The sequence below is a fragment of the Crinia signifera genome, chromosome 4 (assembly GCF_055691185.1).
Source record: "Crinia signifera chromosome 4, ASM5569118v1, whole genome shotgun sequence".
In the NCBI taxonomy this organism is placed as follows: domain Eukaryota; kingdom Metazoa; phylum Chordata; class Amphibia; order Anura; family Myobatrachidae; genus Crinia; species Crinia signifera.
This window is the reverse complement of record NC_139220.1, coordinates 10,888,991-10,912,502: the sequence shown is the minus strand read 5'-3', so window position 1 is coordinate 10,912,502 and position 23,512 is coordinate 10,888,991. Positions and strand designations below refer to the sequence as shown.

General features: G+C 48.9%; 1 protein-coding gene across 1 annotated transcript in view; it reads left to right on the top strand.

The window, feature by feature from the left end:
- LOC146072229 (uncharacterized) overlaps positions 1 to 20,912 on the top strand; it is a 28,253-nt gene extending 7,341 nt beyond the window's left edge. The window contains exons 3-9 of the mRNA XM_083179561.1: positions 30 to 156; positions 8,286 to 8,338; positions 8,879 to 8,985; positions 12,429 to 12,549; positions 16,513 to 16,553; positions 17,252 to 17,321; positions 20,433 to 20,912. Of these exons, the coding sequence (XP_083035687.1) occupies positions 30 to 156; positions 8,286 to 8,338; positions 8,879 to 8,985; positions 12,429 to 12,549; positions 16,513 to 16,553; positions 17,252 to 17,321; positions 20,433 to 20,609 (696 nt within the window). The 3' untranslated portion in view covers positions 20,610 to 20,912. The remainder of the gene's footprint in view (positions 1 to 29; positions 157 to 8,285; positions 8,339 to 8,878; positions 8,986 to 12,428; positions 12,550 to 16,512; positions 16,554 to 17,251; positions 17,322 to 20,432) is intronic.
- The last annotated feature ends 2,600 nt before the right edge of the window (positions 20,913 to 23,512 follow it).

The following is a 23,512-nucleotide window of genomic DNA, read 5'->3' as shown; positions in this document are numbered from 1 at the left end:
CCTGGCGGTGCACGTTGCTGTGATTTCAGAGACACGGTGCAGGATACTTTGAACATGTCGCTCATATGAAAGTGTTTGATAACAAGTCCCCAACGTTCCGGATTCCGGCAAAGATCTGCTTCGTGAAACTGGCGGCTGAGGAAGCAGATTCTCCAGGTAATGAAGAACTTCTCTGTATCTCTCCCTGCTGTTCAGAAGCTGAACATGGGATGTTGCCCATAGCAACCAACCAGAGCCCATCTATTATCTTCTGGATCGTACAAAATAAATAAGTAGAATCTGGTTGCTATGGGCAACATCCCATATTCAATAGAACTCCCATCTTCACATTATGTAACGTACTGCCTCCAGTTCACATTACGCCACATTACAGGGCCCCTGGTTTACATTATGCCACATTGTAATGCCCCTGTTCCCATTATGCTAGATTGCAATGCTCTCAATTCACATTATGCCACATTAGAGTGTCCCTAGCTTACATTATGCCAAATGGTAGTGCCCCCAGTTCACATTATGCTATATCACAATGCTTCTAGGTCCCACTATGCCACATTAAAGTGCCCCCGTTCACATTTTGCCACATTAAAGTGCCCACAGTTCCCATTATGCTAAATTGTAGTGCCCCCAGTTCACATTATGATACATTACATTGTCCCAGATCACAATATGCCACAATGCAGTGCCCCAATTAACATTATTTTCAAATTGCACTTCCCCGGTTCGCATTATGCTATATTACATTGCATCTAGTTAACTTTATGCCACATGGTAGTGCCTCAGTTAAAATTATGCCACGCAGTTCCCAAAGTTCATGTTATGCTACTTTGTAGTGCCCTAGTTCACATTATGCCATAGAGTGTCCCCAGTTCACATTATGCCATAGTGCTCATCTAAGCTGCCACGCCTCATGGTAATGGCACCCACCAAAGTTACAACCCTACTTGACTATTTACCTTCCACTCAGGTGGATCTTCCATCCCACCCCTTCCTACTCTTCGGAGTAATACCCCTTTCTAGGGATGGCCATCGTTGCCATTGCCATCGATGGTTGGCATCAATGGCAATTCGGCAACTGGCCATCGATAGTGCTAAACTATGCAATGGATGACCATCAATATTTTTACATATCGATGGCCATCCATTGTGTTTGATTGATTGGCCTGTATGCCAATCAAAACACAGGGGGCGGGGCTTCGCAGGTGTCGGGGGCGGAGCTATGCTCAGTGTCCCGGCACTTTAAAAAAAAAAAAAGCAAAACATCGTTTTGCTGTTCCATCGATGGAGGGAAACCATCTGGTTCTCCCCCATCGATGGCAAAAGTATTCGACATCGGCCATGAACCATCGATGATTTTGAATCATTGATAGTCGATGCCATCCCTACCCCTTTCCACCAAATACCCAGCTCCGACCTGGGTAATTGAGCATGGTTCCAAGCCTTGTCACACTGCAGACTGGACCCTGGTAATTGCTGGGTCTTATCCTGGTGCTGGGTTCAGCCCTGGTAACTCCTGGGTCAGATTCCCAGTTAATGTGACCCGAGTCGTTTTGATCTGACCCCAGATAGATCCAAGGGCCGGCCGGGGAGTTGCAGTCATGCAGCACCAGCAGTATGCGTGTTCCTCTGAGACAATGCTTGTGCGGCCTTTAGTTTTTAATAACAATAATGTTAGTACGCCGGCTGGTGAGAATGAAACCTATTTATTTTGCGCAAACGAGACTCGGCAATGCTCCTACTGGAACCTTCACCGGTCAAGGAGTTCAGCCGTCTACAGAGGTCGGATCAGATGGCAATCAAAGAGAAGAAGCAGGAAAGCTCTTGAGATAGAATAGACTATTATCAAACAGCTGAACATGAAGCGCCTTCTGCAGTCTGGTTCCCGGTCACAGTTGTGTAAGCGAATACAATAACACATAGCATAAGCCACTTTGTTAGGTGGCCCTGGGATTGATCGTTGAACAGGTCATAGCTGCAGATATCCCATCCCATGCTGATAGCCCTGTGACGAGACCACAGACACAAGTCCGGCTGCTCAGAGACACACAGAAGGCCGTCGTCCCGGAATACTCATGGGCGGGTTTATTCTAGTGCTTGGGAGCGTTACACCGCAGGGAACGGTGGCGCCTCCCTGTGGCCGACAATAGAAACTAGGATGACAGGCGCGTTCCTTGACACTGGTTGCGATTGGATGCTTTACATGAACATCCATTCACAGGCTGCGGGGGAACACCCACATAATTCGATGGTCGGTGAACATTGAATGATGTGGAACGTGCGCGCATATGTAAGGGTGTCAGCTGCCCGCCCCCGGCACCCCTGCCCAGTGTTCTCATAGGAACGCCCACATGAGAACACTACGCGTTCACATATGCTAATGGGGCAGCCCGGCGCCCACTGTTCTATGCGTGCACCCAGCAATCCGACCATTCACAGTGGGTGCACGTGCGCAGGAATGTGCATGCGCAATAACACAACATCGGTCCCCGTGCGAACAAACAGCCTTTGCAAATGAACCTGAATGCATGCAAATTATAGTCTTATCCCAAGGTCATTGACAGGCGCCGGATGTTTGGGGGGGGAGGGGGGCGAGATGCCGGGGGGGCGAGATGCCGGCGTTTTCCAGGAGTGCCCGGCCATTTGGAGGGAGAGCTGCTGAGGGCAGCAGCGGCCTCCTTCTCCTCAGGCCTCCGCAGCCCATAAGCCAGTCTGGACTGATTCCACGCTTCAGCCGGGGAGGGGGGAATCCATGAAGAAGACCTGCGTGCACAGGGGCACAAGCTGGCCAGGGGGTATTTATATGCTCGCTGGCAGGGGCGTAACTATAGCACCGCAGCCCCCGTCACCGCGGGGGGGCACTGTGCATGTGGGGGCGCCGGGGGCTGCGGTGCTATAGTTACCCCCCCAATCCCCCGTAGACTCACGTTTCTCGCTGGTCCCGGCGGCTCCGTTCTTCTGATGAGGACCACCACAAAATGGCCGCCCCCATATAGCACACTGTTCTCTGAAACTGTCTGCTGTATGGGGGCAGCCATTTTGTGGTGGTCCTCAGCAGAAGAACGGAGCCGCCGGGACCAGCGCAGCGCGATAGGTAAGACTGCGGGGGAGGGGGTTAGCATAGGCGGCGGGGCGACGGGGCGGCCGGGGGGTGCTTGACGGGGCGGCGGCGGCGGGGGGTGGGTATGGGCGCCCCCCCCCCTAACGGCGGGGGGGCGCCCAAAACGTAGCTACGCCACTGCTCGCTGGTATGCGAGCAGATCTGAATCAGACTCATAGTCATGCTTTACTTGTTTCCTAAGAACCGGTGGGGCAGATGTAACGTGCGCAGAGAGTAAATCTCTCCGTACACGTTATATCTACCCCACCTGCAGTGCATCATGGTTTTGTCAATTTGCTAAAAAAAAAAAGCAGCTTTGCGATCAGGTCTGAATAAGGCCCTACAGCTAATTCTAGTGTCTGACAAGGGGTAGATTTATCAAGCAGTGAGCCAGAGGAGGAGTGGCCCATGGCAACCAATCAGCTGCTCTGTGTAATTTTATACTATGCAAATTATAGATGTTACTTCAGTGCTGATTGGTTGCCATGGGCCACTCCTCCTCCCTGGCATTACTGCCCATACTATTGTTATACTATTGCATACCTCCCAACTTCTGCTGAGCTCGATGCGGGACGCAGCTGAATTTTTTTGGGGGCGTGGCCTAATTCCGGAGGCGTGGCCTATACGCGCGACTCTCTCGTGAGGCCACGCCCCCATTTTGCCGCTATGGGGGCATGACCCAGAGGCTCTGTGAGCCTCTAGCCATGCCCCCAGCCCCCTGGCTGCGGGAATAGACGCAGTGCGCATGCGCACAGCGTTTATTCCCCGCTGCTTAGCAGCTGACAGGGGGGACTCCCAACAGCCCCCCCTCACCGCGGGACACTGCCGCCCGCGGGTGGGACAGCGGGACAGGCCCTGATAATCGGGACTGTCCCGCTGAAATCGGGACTTGGGAGGTATGCTATTGGTGGGTAGCTGGCACATATGGGACATGCAGTGGTCCCCGCTGTGAGCCAGGTAATTGGCGGGCTTGCAGCGTGACGTGGCCTCCATTAAACAACTTTGGAATAAGGCGGAGTGATATAGTGGTGGGTGTATTGGCATATAGTACAGCAGTGACCTCTCTTACGCCCAAGGCATTCAGGGATAGGTGTTGCCCGGCACCCAGATTCTAACTACCTTTATATAGTACAGGCCTGGCTAACCTATAGCTCAACAGCTGTTGTGAAACTACAAGTCCCAGCATGCATTGCCATTGTTTGGCTAATAGGGAATGCTAAAACTGTGTGGCAAGGCATGCTGGGATGTGTAGTTTCAACACAGGTCGGCCAGGCCAGGTACATTCCAGAAAATGATATCTAAAATGTTATTGGTTGCTATAGGCAACAGTGACAGCACCTTAACAGAGTACCAATGTGTCCTGTGCTATTGTGGAGATTTATCAAGACTTCCGCAGAGGATTAGTGTCGTTGCCCATAGCAACCAATCAAATTCCAGTTGAAGCCCTTTCTTCCAACACCACCCTGGCATAGCTGATTAACTCAAGCAATTAGGAATAATGACCATCGCTGTAAATACTCGCCTCCACGCGGCGGCATTGACTTATTCCACCATAAGGTTCGGAGTTAATTGGGAGACAGTAATTAAATAATAGTTGGATTTTTTTTTTTTATTATTTTGCGCACACAAAAAATAATTAGGAAACAACATGATATTTTATTCTGGCGTTCCAAATCTGCCGTCTTCGAGTCTTCCTCAGCGGGGAGATTTGCCGCGGCTTAAGATGCTATTATTGGGCCACCTGACCTGCCAGTATTTTCTGAGAAACCTAATTAGCAGGTTTTGTCATCAGGAGACACAGGTGACGCCGCGTCCCCACCGGTCGCAGGAGCCAAATGTCAGTTATCATAGGAAGTAGCGCTGCCTAATTATATATGAGGGGAGCCCCGGGACGCAGGGAAGAGGATCTGTACAGTCTCTCTGCTGTCATCTGTTTGCCAGTCGGAACTGATTAAATGGAACATCTGCTTTTTTTAAATAAGTGAGATCATTAAATTGGATAGTCCCCACAATGCGCATTTGTCTGAACCATGTGAAGGCTTTGTGGCTTTATTCAGGAGGTTCTGCGCTGACCGGCCGCTGGCGAGGTGATCTTGCCTGGTCTGCTCTAGATATAGGGAGGGGGAAAAGGCATACTACACACTGACTTCACCAGCTGTCCCTCTTATGCAGCAGCAGGACCAGGCAGTTAGAATGCGAGCAGGGCAGTATGCAGTACAGTTAGACACGGGAGAATAGGGTTTCATGAGTAACCTATGGGGATTCCCGAGCAGAGGATAGACAGGAGGGTGGAGAAAGCCAGCTGATCCTCCTCCACGCCTGGGTGTCTGGGCATTCATTATTAAACTATTAGTATACACCATTGGTTTAAATGGTGTATACTGTATATATGATTGGTGTCACCTGTGCTGAAACACCTTTCATCTACACAGGTGACACAAATCCTATACTAAGAGTGAAGTCCAGGTAGAGAGCATTTGTCATGTTAGGATATATGCTTAATCTAATACCCCCCCCCCCTTCACCACCACCACCTTCCATCGGGCCCCTTGTCTTAAGTGCCATCCTGACGGACAGAATTCCAACTTTTCCTGGTAAGTATTTTCACCCTTCCCCAAATCCTAACCCGCCCTCCTAACCCTAGCCCATGCTTATCAGCTTGCTGGCTGTGCCATGCGGAAGGGTACAGCGAAGTTGGTATAATAGTAGGCGTGGCCTCAACATGCGGGGGTGATATTCACATCCTAGGTTACTGAAATTGAATAGCTGGAGGCTACAATTACTACGATCAAAGCAAATTGTGTCATCGGCCTTCCTGGACCTCCAACTTTCAAGGATGGCTTCAGGGTGGTCCTGAGGGCTGAGGGGGTGAGAGCAGATTATCTGCCCTTCTGGAGGGCAAGAAGTCCAATATGCCCTAACCGTCTTCTCTTGAAGCCTAACCCTAAAATCTCCCTACAGCCTAACCCTTCCTCTAGCGCGTAACCCTAATCCCCCGTACCTACTGTCAGAATACCACCGTTGGTATCCTGACTGCTGGGATCTTCTTTTATCATTACTTGGGAGGTGAACGTCTCACAATACAGACAGAACTACTATGATATAATCTACTCCTAACATGGAGTTCTCACCACAAGCCTTGACCAAAAATGCAGGACCGCCTACCGCGTCATGGTGAACCTCATCAGGTGGGTCCCTACGTCCCTAATACTGTGAAAATAGTATAGAAGTAGGCCACAAGAGGCATTGCCCCTGGCAACCAACCGGCACTGAGGAATCTTTTGTCAAGTGCATTCTGTCAAATAATAGCTAGCTGCTGATTGGTTGATATAGTGATAGTCAACTTCAAAGATGTGAAAGACTGATCTACTACCGTGTTTCCCCGATAATAAGACACTGTCTTATTTTTCTTTTTTCATCAAAAAACACCATAGGGCTTATTTTTGGGGTAGGGCTTATTTTAAGCCCCCAGTCCTCCTTCTTAAAAATGCCCCCAGCCCTCGTTCTTTAACATGCCCCCAGTCCTCCTTCTTTAACATACCCCCAGTCCACCTTCTTTAACATGCCCAGAGTCCTCCTTCTTTAACATGCCCCCAGTCCACCTTCTTTAACATGCCCCCAGTCCACCTTCTTTAACATGCCCCCAGTCCACCTTCTTTAACATGCCCCCAGTCCACCTTCTTTAACATGCCCCCAGTCCTCCTTCTTAAACATGACCCAGTCTTCCTTTAAATAACATACCGTCACAGTCACCAACATTAAAGAACTTTTACAGTTGTTCTTGGCTGCGCCACTGCTCTGTGCTGTGCTGCAGCAGCATGATGTGCGCGGTGACGTCACGCGCCGCCCGCAGTGCATAACTGGGACCGGGAGGTGAGGGGGGTTAGCGGGGGTTAGTGGGGGTGGTGATGGGGTAGAATTTAGTGTCTGGACTCCGTATAAGGAAATTTTACTAGGGCTTATTTTCGGGGTAGGGCTTATTTTGGATCAGTGTCCAAAATCAAGGGTAGGGCTTAATTTCGGGGTAGGTCTTATTATCGGGGAAACACGGTATGCCAGGGATGTAACTTGCAGTGACATCGGTTATCGATACCGCCGTCCGTGCGACTTATTGTTAGTACGGGATACGGTCATTTGGTCTACAGCATCATGGTCGACAGTCATTAGGTCGACACCATTAGATCGACATGGGAAAAGGTCGACATGGGTGTAGGTCGACATAGGAAAAGGTCGACATGGTTCTAGGTCGAAAGGTCATTAGTTTGACAGGTCGTTAGTTCGACAGGTCATTAGTTCGACAATGTCTAGGTTAACAGGCAAAATGTCGACATGGAGTTTTTCACTGTTTTTTGAGCCGACATGTGCCGACAGGCGGTATTTCATGCCCTACCATCCACTAGGATGTGCACAAAGCATCACGTGAGCAGCGAGTGGATGCAGTGCACTTCAAACTGTGTCCATGTCGACTGTGTTGACATTCAAGTAAAAAAAAACAGTGAAAAACTCCATGTCGACCTTTTGACTGTTGACCTAGACATTGTCGAACTAATGACCTGTCGAACTAATGACCTTTCGACCTAGAACCATATTGACCTTTCCCCATGTTGACCTAGACCCATGTCGACATTTTCCTGTGTCGACCTAATGACTGTCGACCATCCTGCTGCAGACCAAATGATCCAAACCCGTTAGTACATAGTGGCAATAACCCTGCAAAAAATATATTATTTCCCCTGCAATAATAGGCCTTATTCAGAACGTATGTCTGCGTCAAGCAAACCGACGCGATAGATGCAGAGCTTTGCTGAGAGGGGGGTTTATCAGACAGCCTTGTACAGAAGGGAATGCAGCCGCTGTCCTGTCATGTCACCCCGGGCCTGGGAACAGAACGTACAACTTTTTGTCTTGTACAGAGAGGAGCATCTGCGTAACTCACATATATAATTACGGGTGAAATTGCATGTAAAAATATCCCTAATTCAAGGCTACAATAGAAGATCATTAACTTTGCAACTAGGTCGTGACTTAAAAAGCCTCTCGCCGCGCACTTGTGCCCAATCTCGCCAGCCAGTTTACTATGTAACCTTTCAAGCAGGATGTGATTCATTAAAGTGAATGCGTCTTTTTCTGCGTTTGGCCTCATCTGTAATTATCCGCCTCCCTGCAGTTAATTTCTTCATCTTTGATTCAGGGCTCGGAGATGGGAAAATCAACGTGTCGGGCCCGGAGCACCCAGCGTCAGAGGTGAGTAATCCTCATAACGGCACTTAATATACCAAGAACAATGCAGATTCATTGCACCACTGCGCATGTGTCCCGCGTATTATAGTTTAACTTTTTTATGGAAAAAAAAGAGCAAAAATACTTTTATATTTCAAGAGCAAGAAAGTAAAGATGTCTCCTCTGATCCTAAAGTATAAAGTGACTGTTACTGGCACAACTGGCATTTAATACACAGAAAACATTCTTATATGCTTAGGGATAAATTCACACAAGGTCCAATTGCATTTGAAATTTATTGCACAGTCATCACATTAATAATGGTTAGGGTCCTAGAAGGCTTCTTTTCCACTGGTACTTCCCTACTGGCCAGTCCTACTGCTGCAGGTGGTGGCAGATACTACAAGATAACTGCAACACTGAGATTAAACGCATCCAAGGACAAGTCTTCGGGACCTGTTGTGGACTATTCATGTTGGTGATGCTGAGGTCACTCACCTGTGTGACACTTGGCAGCACCCTCTATGCGTTACATATAGATATGATCTGATTGCTCCTCCGCAGAAGGAAGACCATTGCTCCAAGCTGCTGAAACAAGTGAAAGTAGATCTACACCTGAGCAACAGTGAAGAAGAGGACACTAGTGGTCCCGAGACGTCTCCAGGTTCCAGGTACTTTATGTCTGTACGTGCAGCACTATCCCATGTGCACGTCATAGATCAGCTCAACCTGCAGCCCCCCTGTGCACGTCATAGATGAGCTCAAACTGCAGCCCCCTGTGCACGTCATAGATCAGCTCAACCTGCAGTCCTCTGTGCACGTCATAGATCAGCTCAACCTGCAGCCCCCTGCGCACGTCATAGATCAGCTCAACCTGCAGCCCCCTGCGCACGTCATAGATCAGCTCAACCTGCAGTCCTCTGCACGTCATAGATCAGCTCAACCTGCAGCCCCCTGTGCACGTCATAGATCAGCTCAACCTGCAGCCCCCTGTGCACGTCATAGATCAGCTCAACCTGCAGTCCTCTGTGCACGTCATAGATCAGCTCAACCTGCAGTCCTCTGTGCACGTCATAGATCAGCTCAACCTGCAATCCTTTGTGCCCATCATAGATCAGCTCAACCTACAGCCCCCTGTGCACGTCATAGATCAGCTCAACCTGCAGTCCTCTGTGCACGTCATAGATCAGCTCAACCTGCAATCCTTTGTGCCCATCATAGATCAGCTCAACCTACAGCCCCCTGTGCACGTCATAGATCAGCTCAACCTGCAGTCCTCTGTGCACGTCATAGATCAGCTCAACCTGCAGTCCTCTGTGCACGTCATAGATCAGCTCAACCTGCAGCCCCCAGTGCAAGTCATAGATCAGCCCAACCTGCAGTCCTCTGTGCACTTCATAGATTAGCTCAACCTGCAGTCCTCTGTGCACGTCATAGATCAGCTCAACCTGCAGCCCCCAGTGCACGTCATAGATCAGCTCAACCTGCAGCCCCCAGTGCACGTCATAGATCAGCTCAACCTGCAGCCCCCTGTGCACTTCATAGATCAGCTCAACCTGCAGTCCTCTGTGCACGTCATAGATCAGCTCAACCTGCAGCCCCCAGTGCAAGTCATAGATCAGCTCAACCTGCAGTCCTCTGTGCACGTCATAGATCAGCTCAACCTGCAGTCCTCTGTGCACTTCATAGATCAGCTCAACCTGCAGCCCCCTGCGCACGTCATAGATCAGCTCAACCTGCAGTCCTCTGTGCACATCATAGATCAGCTCAACCTGCAGCCCCCTGTGCATGTCATAGATCAGCTCAACCTGTCCTACAGTCCTCTGCGTACGTCATAGATCAGCTCAACCTGCAGTCCTCCGTGCACGTCATTGATCAGCTCAACCTGCAGTCCTCTGTGCACGTCATAGATCAGCTCAACCTGCAGCCTCCTGTGCACGTCATAGATCAGCTCAACCTGCAGCCCCCTGCGCACGTCATAGATCAGCTCAACCTGCAGTCCTCTGTGCACGTCATAGATCAGCTCAACCTGCAGTCCTTCGTGCACGTCATAGATCAGCTCAACCTGCAGTCCTCCGTGCACGTCATAGATCAGCTCAACCTGCAGTCCTCTGTGCACGTCATAGATCAGCTCAGCCTGCAGCCTCCTGTGCACGTCATAGATCAGCTCAACCTGCAGCCTCCTGTGCACGTCATAGATCAGCTCAACCTGCAGTCCTCTGTGCATGTCATAGATCAGCTCAACCTGCAGTCCTCTGTGCACGTCATAGATCAGCTCAACCTGCAGCCTCCTGTGCATGTCATAGATCAGCACAACCTGCAGCCCCCTGCGCACGTCATAGATCAGCTCAACCTGCAGCCCCCTGCGCACGTCATAGATCAGCTCAACCTGCAGTCCTCTGTGCACGTCATAGATCAGCTCAACCTGCAGTCCTCTGTGCACGTCATAGATCAGCTCAACCTGCAGTCCTTCGTGCACGTCATAGATCAGCTCAACCTGCAGTCCTCTGTGCACGTCATAGATCAGCTCAACCTGCAGTCCTCCGTGCACGTCATAGATCAGCTCAACCTGCAGCCTCCTGTGCACGTCATAGATCAGCTCAACCTGCAGCCTCCTGTGCACGTCATAGATCAGCTCAACCTGCAGCCTCCTGTGCACGTCATAGATCAGCTCAACCTGCAGCCCCCAGTGCACGTCATGGATCAGCTCAACCTGCAGTCCTCTGTGCACGTCATAGATCAGCTCAACCTGCAGTCCTCTGTGCACGTCATAGATCAGCTCAACCTGCAGTCTGTGGTTGCAACATGTTATTACCTATGAGCTTTTACCCCACATTACAGTCTATGGCCCTTATTCTGGTTGACTCGCTCAGGCACGGATTCGCATCCTTGCGAGTCATCCAGAACCCACCCTGCGAATGGTGGTACGCCCGCCCCACTTCGCACGCTGGGTTTGCGAATGGATGTTTTACATAAATATCCATTCACATGCCCGCGGGAACCTCCCCCATCTTTCGATGGTCGCTGACCGCATATGTAAGGGTGGTCCAGATCACTCGTACATATGTGTGTAGAATTCCAGGGAATTGGGCGGGCAGCTGACATCCGGTAATGCCGAGTTTGCCCGCTCCCAGCTTGTGCACATGCACAAAAATGCTGCTGCGCATACGCAAAACATCGGTCCGCCTATGCGAATTCACGCAGGAGCGAGTCCACCAATCGCAGACCTGCACAGGGCGGGATATCACTATGTCTGGGGTGGCTATCCCCTCGCAATTATTACACATTTGCAGCTGAGCGAACAAGTCTGAATTAGTCCCTCTAACTGGGTACACACGGGGCGATTAATTGGACAATACATTGGGCCTAATTCTAGTTCAATTGGTCCCTGGTGTATTTACACCGGGGACCGATTGTGCGGCTGCGGGTGGGCCGATGTCAGGCAGGAGGCGGATGTCACAGGACGTCAGCCACCTGCCATGTCTTCGTCCTAGCGCTTGTAAATAAAAGTCAGTTCCCACTGACTTTTCGGCGACCATCGAATGTTTTCTCCTGCTAGCGGAGGCGTGCGAGGGACGGGAGAGAGAGGATTCGCCAGCGGAAGCGGTGGGGTTCGCCCAGGCCACGTCCGCTGCATGGTGCCGTGTGTACGGCCAGGCCTGAATCCACCACAGTATAACTACAAAAGCCGCGGCCTGTTAGGGGACAGATAAGAGGACCGGCAGCCGCTGCCTAATTAATTGTCTCCTCGTAAATCCATCACTCCCATTATATTCCGAGCCATCGCTCCCATCTTGTCCTGTTGTTTTGTTATCTCGCTACCAGTAAAAAACGACTTTAAAACACAAAACCTATTTATAGTCATTTGCTTGACGCAAATTAATCTTGCGCAATTCTTTATCAGGAAAACCTGAGAATGCAAATGAGAGTCATGCAAATCTGTCCGAGCCAGAATTATCGTCTCACCTCGGGTTCAAATATTAGATTGTTTCTTACAGGGCCATAATTATATTGTAATCAGGATGTGGCCGTACGCCGTGCCCGGCGGTATACAGTCGCCGATCTGTGTATAACCTCTCACCTCTCTCTGTCCCCGATACACGATTACGTTTAGCTCCTCCGTTAAGAAGAGAATGAAGAGCAGGGGGAAGAAAGAGGAGAAACGGAAGGCGGTGCGGGCGCGGATTATACCCCCCGGGAACGACGACGCTGAATGGGTTAAGGCCAAAGGAAAAGTACGTTGTAGATATTCTCTAACGAGCGCGATTACCATGAATGTAATATAACATAGATCTGCGGTTCTGATGCCTCTTGTTATGGAGTGTTAGCCTCATGGGGATTGAAGCATAATAATAACTGTTATTATTTTGGTCGTGCATACATACATATGTGGCTGAGAGTTAATTAGCGGGATTATGGAAATGAAGGCGCCCGTAATAGGCCGTTAATGCTTTGAAAGTCTCTTTAACACTAAAAGGTTATTCGCTAAGAGAACGTGCAGATGGAGCGCGACAGATGAGGCGATAATATAAGTGACAACATATTGGGCCCGATTCACTAGGCTGGGTGCACTCGTAGCCTAGCGAACAGGCCAGTGCCACACGCTGCCCGGCTGAACGCGAACATCATGGAACGGGCCAAGTGGTTCTTATCTGCCGTCACATTCTATAGGCTACATTTTCTGTTAAAGAATTGTATCTATTATCTTTTAGATCTAGAGGGAACTAAATAAGAAGTAGTTGCTACGGACGACCTCCTATCTTCAATAGAACTCCTATCTTATACTGCTTTCACATCGCAAAAATGCAGGGTCGCACCGGGACTGCATTTTGGGATGTTCACATCACCTCAGCGAACCAGCATTATCGCCGGTTCACTGACGTCATCTGGGGGCGGGGGAAGAGGCAGTGCTTGGAGTTGGTGCTGTTTCAAGTGCTGCCTCCTCCGCAGTGTGAACAGGGAACGGGTCACCCGACCCGTTTAACCCGTTCACACCGCAAAACAACACTGCAACGAACCGGTAAGAACTCTGCTTTTTTACCGGTTCTTATTGCCGTGTTGCTACCCATCTGCGGGACCCGGTAGCCCCTTTCACATCGCACTAATTAATTGCAAAAATGTACCCCTAGGTCTGTATTTGTAAACCTGAGGATCCACAGGTGTGGATGGAAAGGTCTACAGTGTCTGTCAACTCCAAAAGGACACGCACTGGGTCGATACTGACAAAAGGGTCGACATGTACACTAGGTTGACACTGTAACAATGATGACACAAGCAAAAGGCCAACGTGAACACACGGAAAGATCAACATGAGTTTTTACATCTTTTTTTATGTCGACACGGACATTGGTTAGTTAACTGCGGGTATGGTGCCTGAAAAAGTTTTTAAAAATCGTGAAAAACTCACTTCTAACTGTTCATGTCTCCGCCATTCCTTGGTGACCTCCATTTTGCCTTGACCTTTTGCGGGAACTTTGAGGTTAACGTGAACCACAAAGGTCAATAAGGTCAAGTATGTGGTTATCCGTATTTTTGGAACCAGGACCGGTCTAAGAGCCTGGGGCTGGTTATACTCAGGAGGGAAGGGGGGGGGGGCACCTCACACCATGTTTTTTTAACATTTGAGCTCTTTCTTGTACACATAGAAGCATCGCAGGAATCTGACAGATCTGTGCGACGCTGCAGGGAACACAGCGGTTAGCTGTCAGCAAACTCATCAGCCAAACACAAATCACTTCAACTGTCGGAAAATACGAATCCTGAGAATGCGGCAGCTTAGTAAATAAGATGTTTTATCACACAAAAAACACCCAGGATTCATCTCGGCCGGAACACGTCAGCTTAGTACATTCCACCCTAGGTCCTTCTCACACATGGAAATGTAAACCTGGTGTATAGTGGGTGTGGATTAGCTCGCAGACAATCTCACTGTCGACACTCAACAGGTCGACAGCAAAATATACAAGGTCGACATCGACAAACATTAATTCTCCCAATCCCCCAAATATTTATAGTACAGTTATACGTTTAAGATAATTTCCATACTATTCTTTAATTGAAGTGAAAGAAAGAATTTGGGCTTTTAGTTTAGTTGTGCCCTATCCTGATCTTCATCATCAGCTTCGTTCACCCCATCACCATCCTCCATAATTATCCCCATCCCTCCTCTCTCCTCCTTATATCTCATTAGCCACACTCTGTTGTGTAACCCCTTCTACGCCCCCGTTCTCTGTATCCTCTCACTATTATATTGTTTCCGCTTTCATCAATATATCCATATTATTCTGCTTTCCTGTGTTCTTCCCCTTCCCTCCTACCACCCCATATAGCCGTGTAAAGTGTATGCGTCTGGGCAGATCTTCTATGTAAACCCAGATAGATTATAGAATGCGCTCTGCATGTTTAGAACTTGTTCTATAACGACTTTGCTTTATTACCTTTCCAAACATCTTAGCAGCAACTACTGATGGTGTCACTGAGGAATGACTTAGGCTAGATGATTTGAATAGGTAACAGTAGCGCACGCAGGGGGGGTTTCTGAGTACCTAGAACCCCCCCCAGGAGTCTAAGAGCCCTAGGCTGAAAGCTGAGAGTCCCCTCTTTCCATGGGTACAATAATTTTAAAAATCGGCTCTTGGTAAACGGAGATATCTGACTTCAAAGCAGTGGTCCCCATCCAAGCCTGTTAATTGCTTTTCCCAGTCAGGTATTTCAGGTTCTGTCTGACGTAGAGTTTTTCTGAGGATATATTCCAAAAGCTGGGACTCTTCCTCTTTGATGGACACTAGTAGCTTGTCTCTACTGTTCCCAGAACCAGAGATATCAGCCTTCCAGCAGCTGGTTACTGCTCCAGCTCCACACACCTGGTATGTAGTTTTATATACTCGTTGGCAGATTGCTCTGCCTCCTGAACTCTGATCCCCTAGTCCCCAATACCATTTGGTAGGTGGGATTCTCTAGTTTTTAATTCTATTAAAATCTAAGAAATATATTTTCGGGAACTGGAGATATCTGCAGTCAAGCAAGCTGTCCTCCCACCAAAAATTTATGAATAATAAGACCACTCCACTATATATATTTATTATTATTATTATTATTATTTATATACATTTGGTCTATCTATAATACTTTAACTGACCCGGCTTTGCTCCGCCCCATTGGAAACCCCCTTCTGAAAATCCTGCGTTTGCCCCTGGGTAACAGATACTTAAGGTTCTTCGATTTGTCAATGGGAACAAAATGTCTGTAATTTGCCTAATGAAACACTAGGTGGCAGTGTGTTGTAGAAGCATTGGGAGGATACAGTACACCTTGGCTAAGTAATGAACATACTTTGCTGATGGTATAGGAAAGAGGTAACATCCGAGGGCCAGCAGTGCGCCGTGATGTAATCGCTTCAGGAATTTACATTCATAGCTAAACTTTTGAGGATAGCAGCGTTATCTTATGGAAAATGGAACGACATAAGTGGCAAATGCAGATTTTATAGGGGGGTGGGGGGGGGTGTCTAAATACAGTTCATGATCTCTTGCTCTGTGGAACATTTGAGCAAGTGCCAGGGTCTGGTGGAGAACCTAGTAACGACCCTGGACATTAATGTAGGAATTGGTCTTTTTATACACTGTATGCTGTATGGAAAACAATTTTAATATGTAACACTGTAGATGGTCTATAATATAGGTTGTATCACACTTTTACATAATATAAATCAGTGGTCAGGAACAGGTTAAAAATACTGTAATACATAAATGCACAAACATAATAGAACCAGTAGGAGACACATTCTCCCACCTCATGGTAAGGCTCCTGTCTCTTCTTCCTAGTAGCTGCTCTCTGGTCCAGTGCACTGATTGAGGACTTGCACACAGCAAACTTGGTAGAAGAAGCTGGTACACTGGGCACGTGCAGCAGCTCCGCTCTGTCCCTTACACTGCATGATGTGGTGGCAGCTCTAGTATTACGTACCAGTGCTATAATGTTGTCATATGTTGAGCCCCTTACTAAGTGTATGGGGGTTTCCTGTCAAATGGAACTGCCCCCCCCCCCCCCCCCCCCCCTAGGACACTAGGCTGTAGTATTTGATATTGAGGAGGTAATTAAAGTAGTTAAACAGCGCATTTTATGTCCCCTCCTGAAATATTGGCGAAATGCGTTAATCTCTTCTACAGTCTTGTTTGATATATCTGTTTGTACTGCAGGTTGAAGAGTTCTTGGACTTCCCAGGAGCCATGGCTTTGCGGTAAGAAGGAGTTTGACCATTATTATTATATGTGAGGGCGCATTGCAGGTCTGTTGACCGCCCCTTTAACCCACCCCCCCACCCACCCCCCCCCCCCCCACACACACACACAATCCCCAGTCCCTCCATTGTTATTGTACTTGTGGTTGTATAAAGTTGGGGCATTTCAATTGTATTTGTGCCATACCCCATGAAGACACTAAGGGGCCCTTTTATCAAAGTATATTTGTGGCTGTATCCCCCAAAACACCAGTTTATTAGGTACCGCCCTCCACTCCCATGCAGAGCCACATCCTCATAGGTTTGTATGGCCCATGCGATGCTGGATGATTTACCAATATCTGGAATGCAAATTCCACCCATGTCGGCTGCCTGTATTTGGGCATGGCATCCTGATTATTACGGAGCCCCGGTGCCGGTGTTCTAAAGGCGCCGGCATCCTAACTGCATCCCCACTGCACAATACAGCAGTAACATAACAACAGCCAATCAGATATTTGCCGCTACCTGTCCTGATATTTGATATATTTTATTGACCCAAATGTGGCAAAGATTCTGCAACACAGCAGCTGCTCTGACAGAATGTATCTGTATTGATTATCTGCTATCCCTGGCAATGAAATGTGACTATTGGGAGAGATAGCGGGCAGTGCCCACACCAGCGCCAGTCACACAGCCTCTGTATCTCGCTATTTCAGGAATCGCACGGAAGCCACCAGACCGTCCCCGATCCCCCCTAGTAATGGGCAGGAGCCCAGTCACAACCCTGTGAGTATGAATAAAGTCTGCCTGTCATGTCATTGTAGAACATTGTGACCTGACCTTCACATTATGTATATACTGAGTCCTGGTATTCCCCATTGGAATCCCCACTAAATAATCAAATATACATTTTCAGACAACCCAGGCAGGTAAATGGCATTGTTCATGGTGACTCTGACACTCCACCACAGCCCTATTACAAAAGGCTAGAGTCAGCTCAGCTGCTGTGACATCACTGGTCTGTCACATGCATTTGAATCAGCCAATCCGCACAGAGCATTTCTGCCATGCACGTCCACAAGTCTCTTACTCAGATGCTGACCATTCAGTGAGACAGAGAATTTCCTCCCTCCTAAGCTGCCTGCAAAGGAAGGAAAGAACGTCTGTTCGACTTATTTAGTCTTGGTCAACAGTCAATCTGTCGACATTAAAAGTTCGACATGTTCGACAAAGTTCAGGGCTTGGCAAGCAGCGAGGGCCTCTGACCAGGTCCTAATTTAGAAGGATGCCCATGAATTAATCTCAGCAGCAGCCAGGGATGCAGACATAATAATATCGTTCCAGCGAGTTTAATTACATCATTTGTTTCACTTATTATGTGGAATTATGCTAACACCTGCATGCACTTACTCTAGAACCGCATATGGCTGCTGGGAGACGCTGGAACAGGGCTATTTCCGTCATGGGTGCTGCTTATGTAAGGGACCGGTGACTCATCGTCCTCACGCATTCCGTCTGTTATATCAATATCTGCTGCAATAAGTCATTGGGTTATATCGGGGGTCTTTTTATTACAGAAGGGTCCTCTGGTTTTAGTGCCATTAGGATTAAGGATATGAGACGGGGCCGGCATGGGGGAGCGGCAACGTGGTATTGCAGGGGTGGCGCCACAGCATCTGGATCATTTGCAGGGCGGGGAGCGGAGGCTGCATGACCTCACACGCAGCCACTGTGCCCCAAAAAGATGGCGGCATCCAGGGGGCTTCCCTTAACACGAAAGCTTCCCTATATAGCAAAGCGCTTGTATAATAGCGATCACTTGGAGGGACCGGCATACGGGAGTAGTAGTTTTGTGATTATAGGCAGCGGGAACAACGGCACAAAGAATGTAGACGTTTTACTGTGCATCCTGGGCATTACTGCAGGGTTGCCGACCCTACCGGAATTACCGAGAGTGTCCCGAAAATCGGGTCCCCCTCCCGGCCCCCCGGAAGGGTGGGCAATGCTCCCGAAATCAGGGGGACCCCCACTGAGCCCCCCGATCGCGGCATTTAAATGCCGCAATCCGCGGGTCTCAGAGGAGGGGCGGAGGTAAAAAACGACACACTCGTGTCATTTAGCCCCGCCCCCTCCATGGAGATCAGTGATTTCGGCTATTTTCCGAAATGGGGGTGGGGCTTAATGACGCCACAGTCAAGCGCCGCCCCCCCGAACGGGTAATGGCTTCTCCCGGAGAGGAGCATTTAAAAGTCGGCAACCCTGCATTACTGATTCAATTATCGTAGGGCCCAGGTGGAATAAGTGGAAGCTTGGGGCACTGCCACAGAGTAGGGGTGATTATGATGGGGTGGTGCATACTTGCCTACTATTTTCAGGTAGATTATAGTTGGTAGTAGAATTTTGCGCAGCGCCCCATTGAGTGGGACATGTGAGGGGATGTGTCTTCATTACACATCCCCTGGCATGGTTGCGAGGGGATACGGTGGCACGGCACCATGCTACAGAAGCAGGAGAAGTGGTACTGTGCATGTGTCCTCATACAGAGGTACATACAATGAAGACCTGGGAATAGCTGTTGTTGTCGGGATGTGCCCAATTCTGTAATTAGGAGGTTTCCAGCGCCCGCTGATCCTAGGGCTCTGTCTGCGGATCCAGCTCCAGAACGCTCTGGACACTTGGCTGTTATAGCTGGGTACGGTGACAGCTGGCACCTGGGCACCTCGTCTTCTGCTAATCAGTCTGCAAAGCCATTTAGCAAATGAAACAGCCATGTATAAATGTGTGCCATGTACCAGCTCCAGCCAGCGGCCCCTCTGGACGTGAAGGGATACGCAGAGGTGACAGCAGCTGTTTGTCCGCGCTTGGGCCGGGATCAGCTGCTGTTAGGTGAGAGCGCAGCGGTGTGGATGTAAATCTCCGTATCATGTTTTGCCGACTGCAGACGTGACTCTTCCAGGTGGTGAAGAATATAATAATTATTATTTACCTATATATAGGCAGTGGCATTACTAGATAATTGTAGGCCCCATAGCAAAAATTTGTAAGGGCCCCCATCAGTGGCCTGCCCCTGGCAGAGAGGAGGGGGCCCCGCCGCTGAAGGCTGCACAGGGGATTCCTCTCTTTAAGCATTCTTGGTACCACCTAGTGGTGAAAAATGAATATAGCACATGTTACTTCGACAGGGAAGGTGGCCCCTTTAAGCTGTGGGCCCCATACCAGCTACACTACCTGCACCGATGGTGGTTACGCTCTTTTATATAAGCCTTATACAATATGTAAGAGAGTGCAGCCATCTTGGGCGCGCTCCATTGCTGTCACACCAGTGTGTCTTTGTAGTGTGGGAGGAAAACGGGGCACATGGAGCAAAGCCATACTAAATCAGGTAGCATATATAAACTCCACACAGATTAACTGTGGTTAGAATTAAACTCGTCACCCCAGCAATGGGAGACTGCAGTGCTAACCACTGTGCCACCGTGTTCCCCGTGGATTGCAGCACCTGTGGCATTCAGTCAGATTGTAGACAGAGTGAAGAAACTGCACATATCTACTCAGATATACGGGGGCCGGGGGGGGGGGGGGGGGAGACACGACGACACATGGGGGGATAACTACTGTTAGAATGGGCCTCCTCTATGTACTTGTGGTGTTGATATTAGAGTGCAAGCTCTGCTGGCACAGAATAATAATCTCTCATTGTACAAAACAGCAGAATCTGTTGACAATAAACACAATAACAGCAGTCCAGCATGTAGCCGCCGTCCCCCGCAGCCCTGTAATAATGATAATAATCAGTGTGCAGTGGGTTATTGTACAGAGCTGTAATTTGTGCACTTTGCCTGTATACACTCTCGCTGCCCATCGAGACCAATTACTTAATTGCTGTGTATTTTCCAGGCCGCTGTTCCTAACACCCGACACAACGCTGTCTTCCTGAGGGGCAATGAGAAGGCCGCACAGGGGTTACAGCTAAATTTGAGGTATCAGGAGGACGAGCGACTCCGGACTGCAGACTCGGCTCATCGGCAGAACACGGGGACTGCGGGGGGTGACCCCCAAACACAGGAGACTTAATGCAGCTCTGTCAGCGGCCCGGCGGAAGGAGCGCAGCCAGCGCACTGATCTCACTGTTACACTACATTATGTACAAGTGTGTTATCTAAGTGTTGTATATAGCACAATATAATTATAGGAACACTTACATGTCGCCTACCTAACTACAACAGTGTTACCGTTACCAGGCGGACAGGGCCGGATTAAGGCTTGGGGGGGGGGGGGGGCAGGGGCAGGGTACCGTATGCCCTGCCTCTCCCATTAATCTGACTTTGCAGTCGGTGTCTTCGTGGATGATAATCTATAAAAAAAATAAGAATAAACTTTTTGTAGCCATGCCGACTCTTTGTGTTTTTTGTATCACCTCTCAAGCTGGGTACACACTATGCGATTTTCATTAAAGATATACAAGATAACCATATTGTTAACAATATTATTGTGCACCCACTATATCAGTAACAATTGCCGATACTCTGAGTCAGACCCATACACCAGGGTTGCCAACCCTCCCGGAATGGCCGGGAGGATCCCGAAAATCGGATCCCCCTCCCGGCCTCCTGAAAAGGTGGGCAACCCTCCCGGATTCCGGCGGTCCCTTTCCCCTGGTGGCAGAAGCTTTAAATTGCCGCGATTTGCGGCTTTTCAGCGGACGGGGCGTGGCTAAATATGCGAAGCGCACATATTACCCACGCCCCCTCATCGGAGACCCGCATGTTTGCATTACTGGGGGCAGGGACTGATGATGTCTCCATCTAACCCCGCCCCCAGAAGTGATGCTGGCAGTCTCCTCTCCGGGGTTCTCCCGGGGAGGAGACTGTAAAAGTCGGCGACCCTGCCATACACACTAGGGAGGTTATTCTGATCGGAGCGGCCAAACGTGCGTACGTTCGCCATTAACGTACGCTAGCCGTACGCGGCCGTTAGGGTTAGGTCCACCCACAAATCAGCCGCTTACTTACGGGCAGAAATACCGTAGAAGGGGAGTGGCGAACAAATGAGCGTACGGCAACGTACGCGGACGGCCCAGCCCCTGCACTCCGACAACTGGCGTACAACTGAGCGTACGGCGCCGTTTACGGACGTCTTTCGTCCGTCTCCCCACCGACTTCTTGCGGAGATCTGAGCGTACGCCAGTTTGCACGGACGGGTCCCTATTGTTTTCAATAGAAAAGTCAGCTTATGTCACCGCTCGTGAGAGTGAGCGTACGTCCGTGTACGCTGACATACCCTTCATATATATGGACCTGCAAATCTTGGCTTTCAACTCTAATTATGAAAATTAATTAATTGATTGAATTAATTACTGTGCAAAATAGTGGCCATGGGCTTAAAACATTGCTGAAACATCCTTTGTAGGTGTTAGATGTGGTTTATGTTATTGTATCATAAATACAAAACCTATGTTTGTATTAGAGTGAACACGTTGACACATGTCGACTTGTGTAGATTGAGTGTGCTACTGTGTAAAGTCTATGAAAGCACGTAGTGAATGTGTCGACCTGTTTAACAAATACCTACCTTAGCGTATATAAGCAGGTCTTACAAAGATTCTTACCTTAAATTAAACAAACCTTTAAATGTAGAGAAGTATAGAAAGATAAGCTTCCAATGTGTTTGAGTGCTGTGTGTGGCTTGCAGGTAGTGAAATCATGGTTTTGACTTAATAGACTGCAGCATTGGTTATTACATTCAGGTGTATGTGTTTGGTAGTAATCCGCGTAAATTAGCTAACCCAGGCGCACGCTGGCATGCGGTATCTGTAGGGGTGGTTTGAGATGTCGGTTGGCGGCCGCCTGTTTTGTGTCCGAAATGAGCGGTGCTTTAGTCGATCGTGCGGTAGTAGCACCGCTCATTTTTGGTGCACACCCCCGTGTACGCCCATATTTACGCCCATTTTCCCTCATTATTTCGGCCGCTCCCATCAACACGCCCCTATGCCGCCCCCATTACCCGTACACTCGCGTACAGGTTTTTTCGCACGTTGAGACCCGGCCGTAAGCGTTGTGGAGTGTTCGCGCCGGCGCATTAGCGTATCTGCACATGCGCAGATCATGAAAAACCCCGGGACGTACGCGTACGGCCCGGCCGCTCCAACCAGAATAAGGCCCTTGATGACACATTGCTAATTGTAAATTATTCATATCATCTAGTGTGTACAATCAATATCTTTACCAATGTACAATTACCAATATCTCAATATCGTTCAGGGAGTACATCGGGAATTAACGTTGTTGGCGGTATGGCCAATCTATGTCAGGCATGTCCAAACTGTGGCCCTCCAGCTGTTGTGAAACTACACATCCCAGCATGCCTTGCCATAGTTTTAGAATTCCCTAATAGCAAAACTATGGCAAGGCATGATGGGACTCGTAGTTTCACAACAGCTGGAGGGCCATAGTTTGGACATGCCTGGTCTAGTGTGTGTGGGTCATTTTCCATATTTCTGGCCACTGGGGGCAGCGTCTCATTGCAGGCTATGGGGCCTATTTACTATTAAAGCATTTCCACCATCGCCGGAAGGGCCCAATTCGGACCTGTGTGAACGGGTCTGAATCGCCCCGTTTATCCTGGCCCAGAACGCAGTCCGCCAGCTGACCGCATACTAGAGACAACGAGAGTGTGTGTTTTTCCAAATGCATAACAATACAGGGGCAAACGCAGGATTTTCAGAAGGGGGTTTCCAGAGGGGCGGAGCAAAGCACAGAGATGGACACTTAGGTAACCCAGTATATGCCGGGTCAGTTAAAGTATTATAGATAGACCAAATTTATATAAATAATAATAATATATATATATCTCCTATATATTTGGCTACATCTGTCACTCAAAGTGGGTGTCTGTGTCTATAACGCTCTGTTCCTGGACTTTCCTCTTAATGTGTGATTGCCTTCATCTGTGCTGAACACCTTTCTGAGAAATTAACC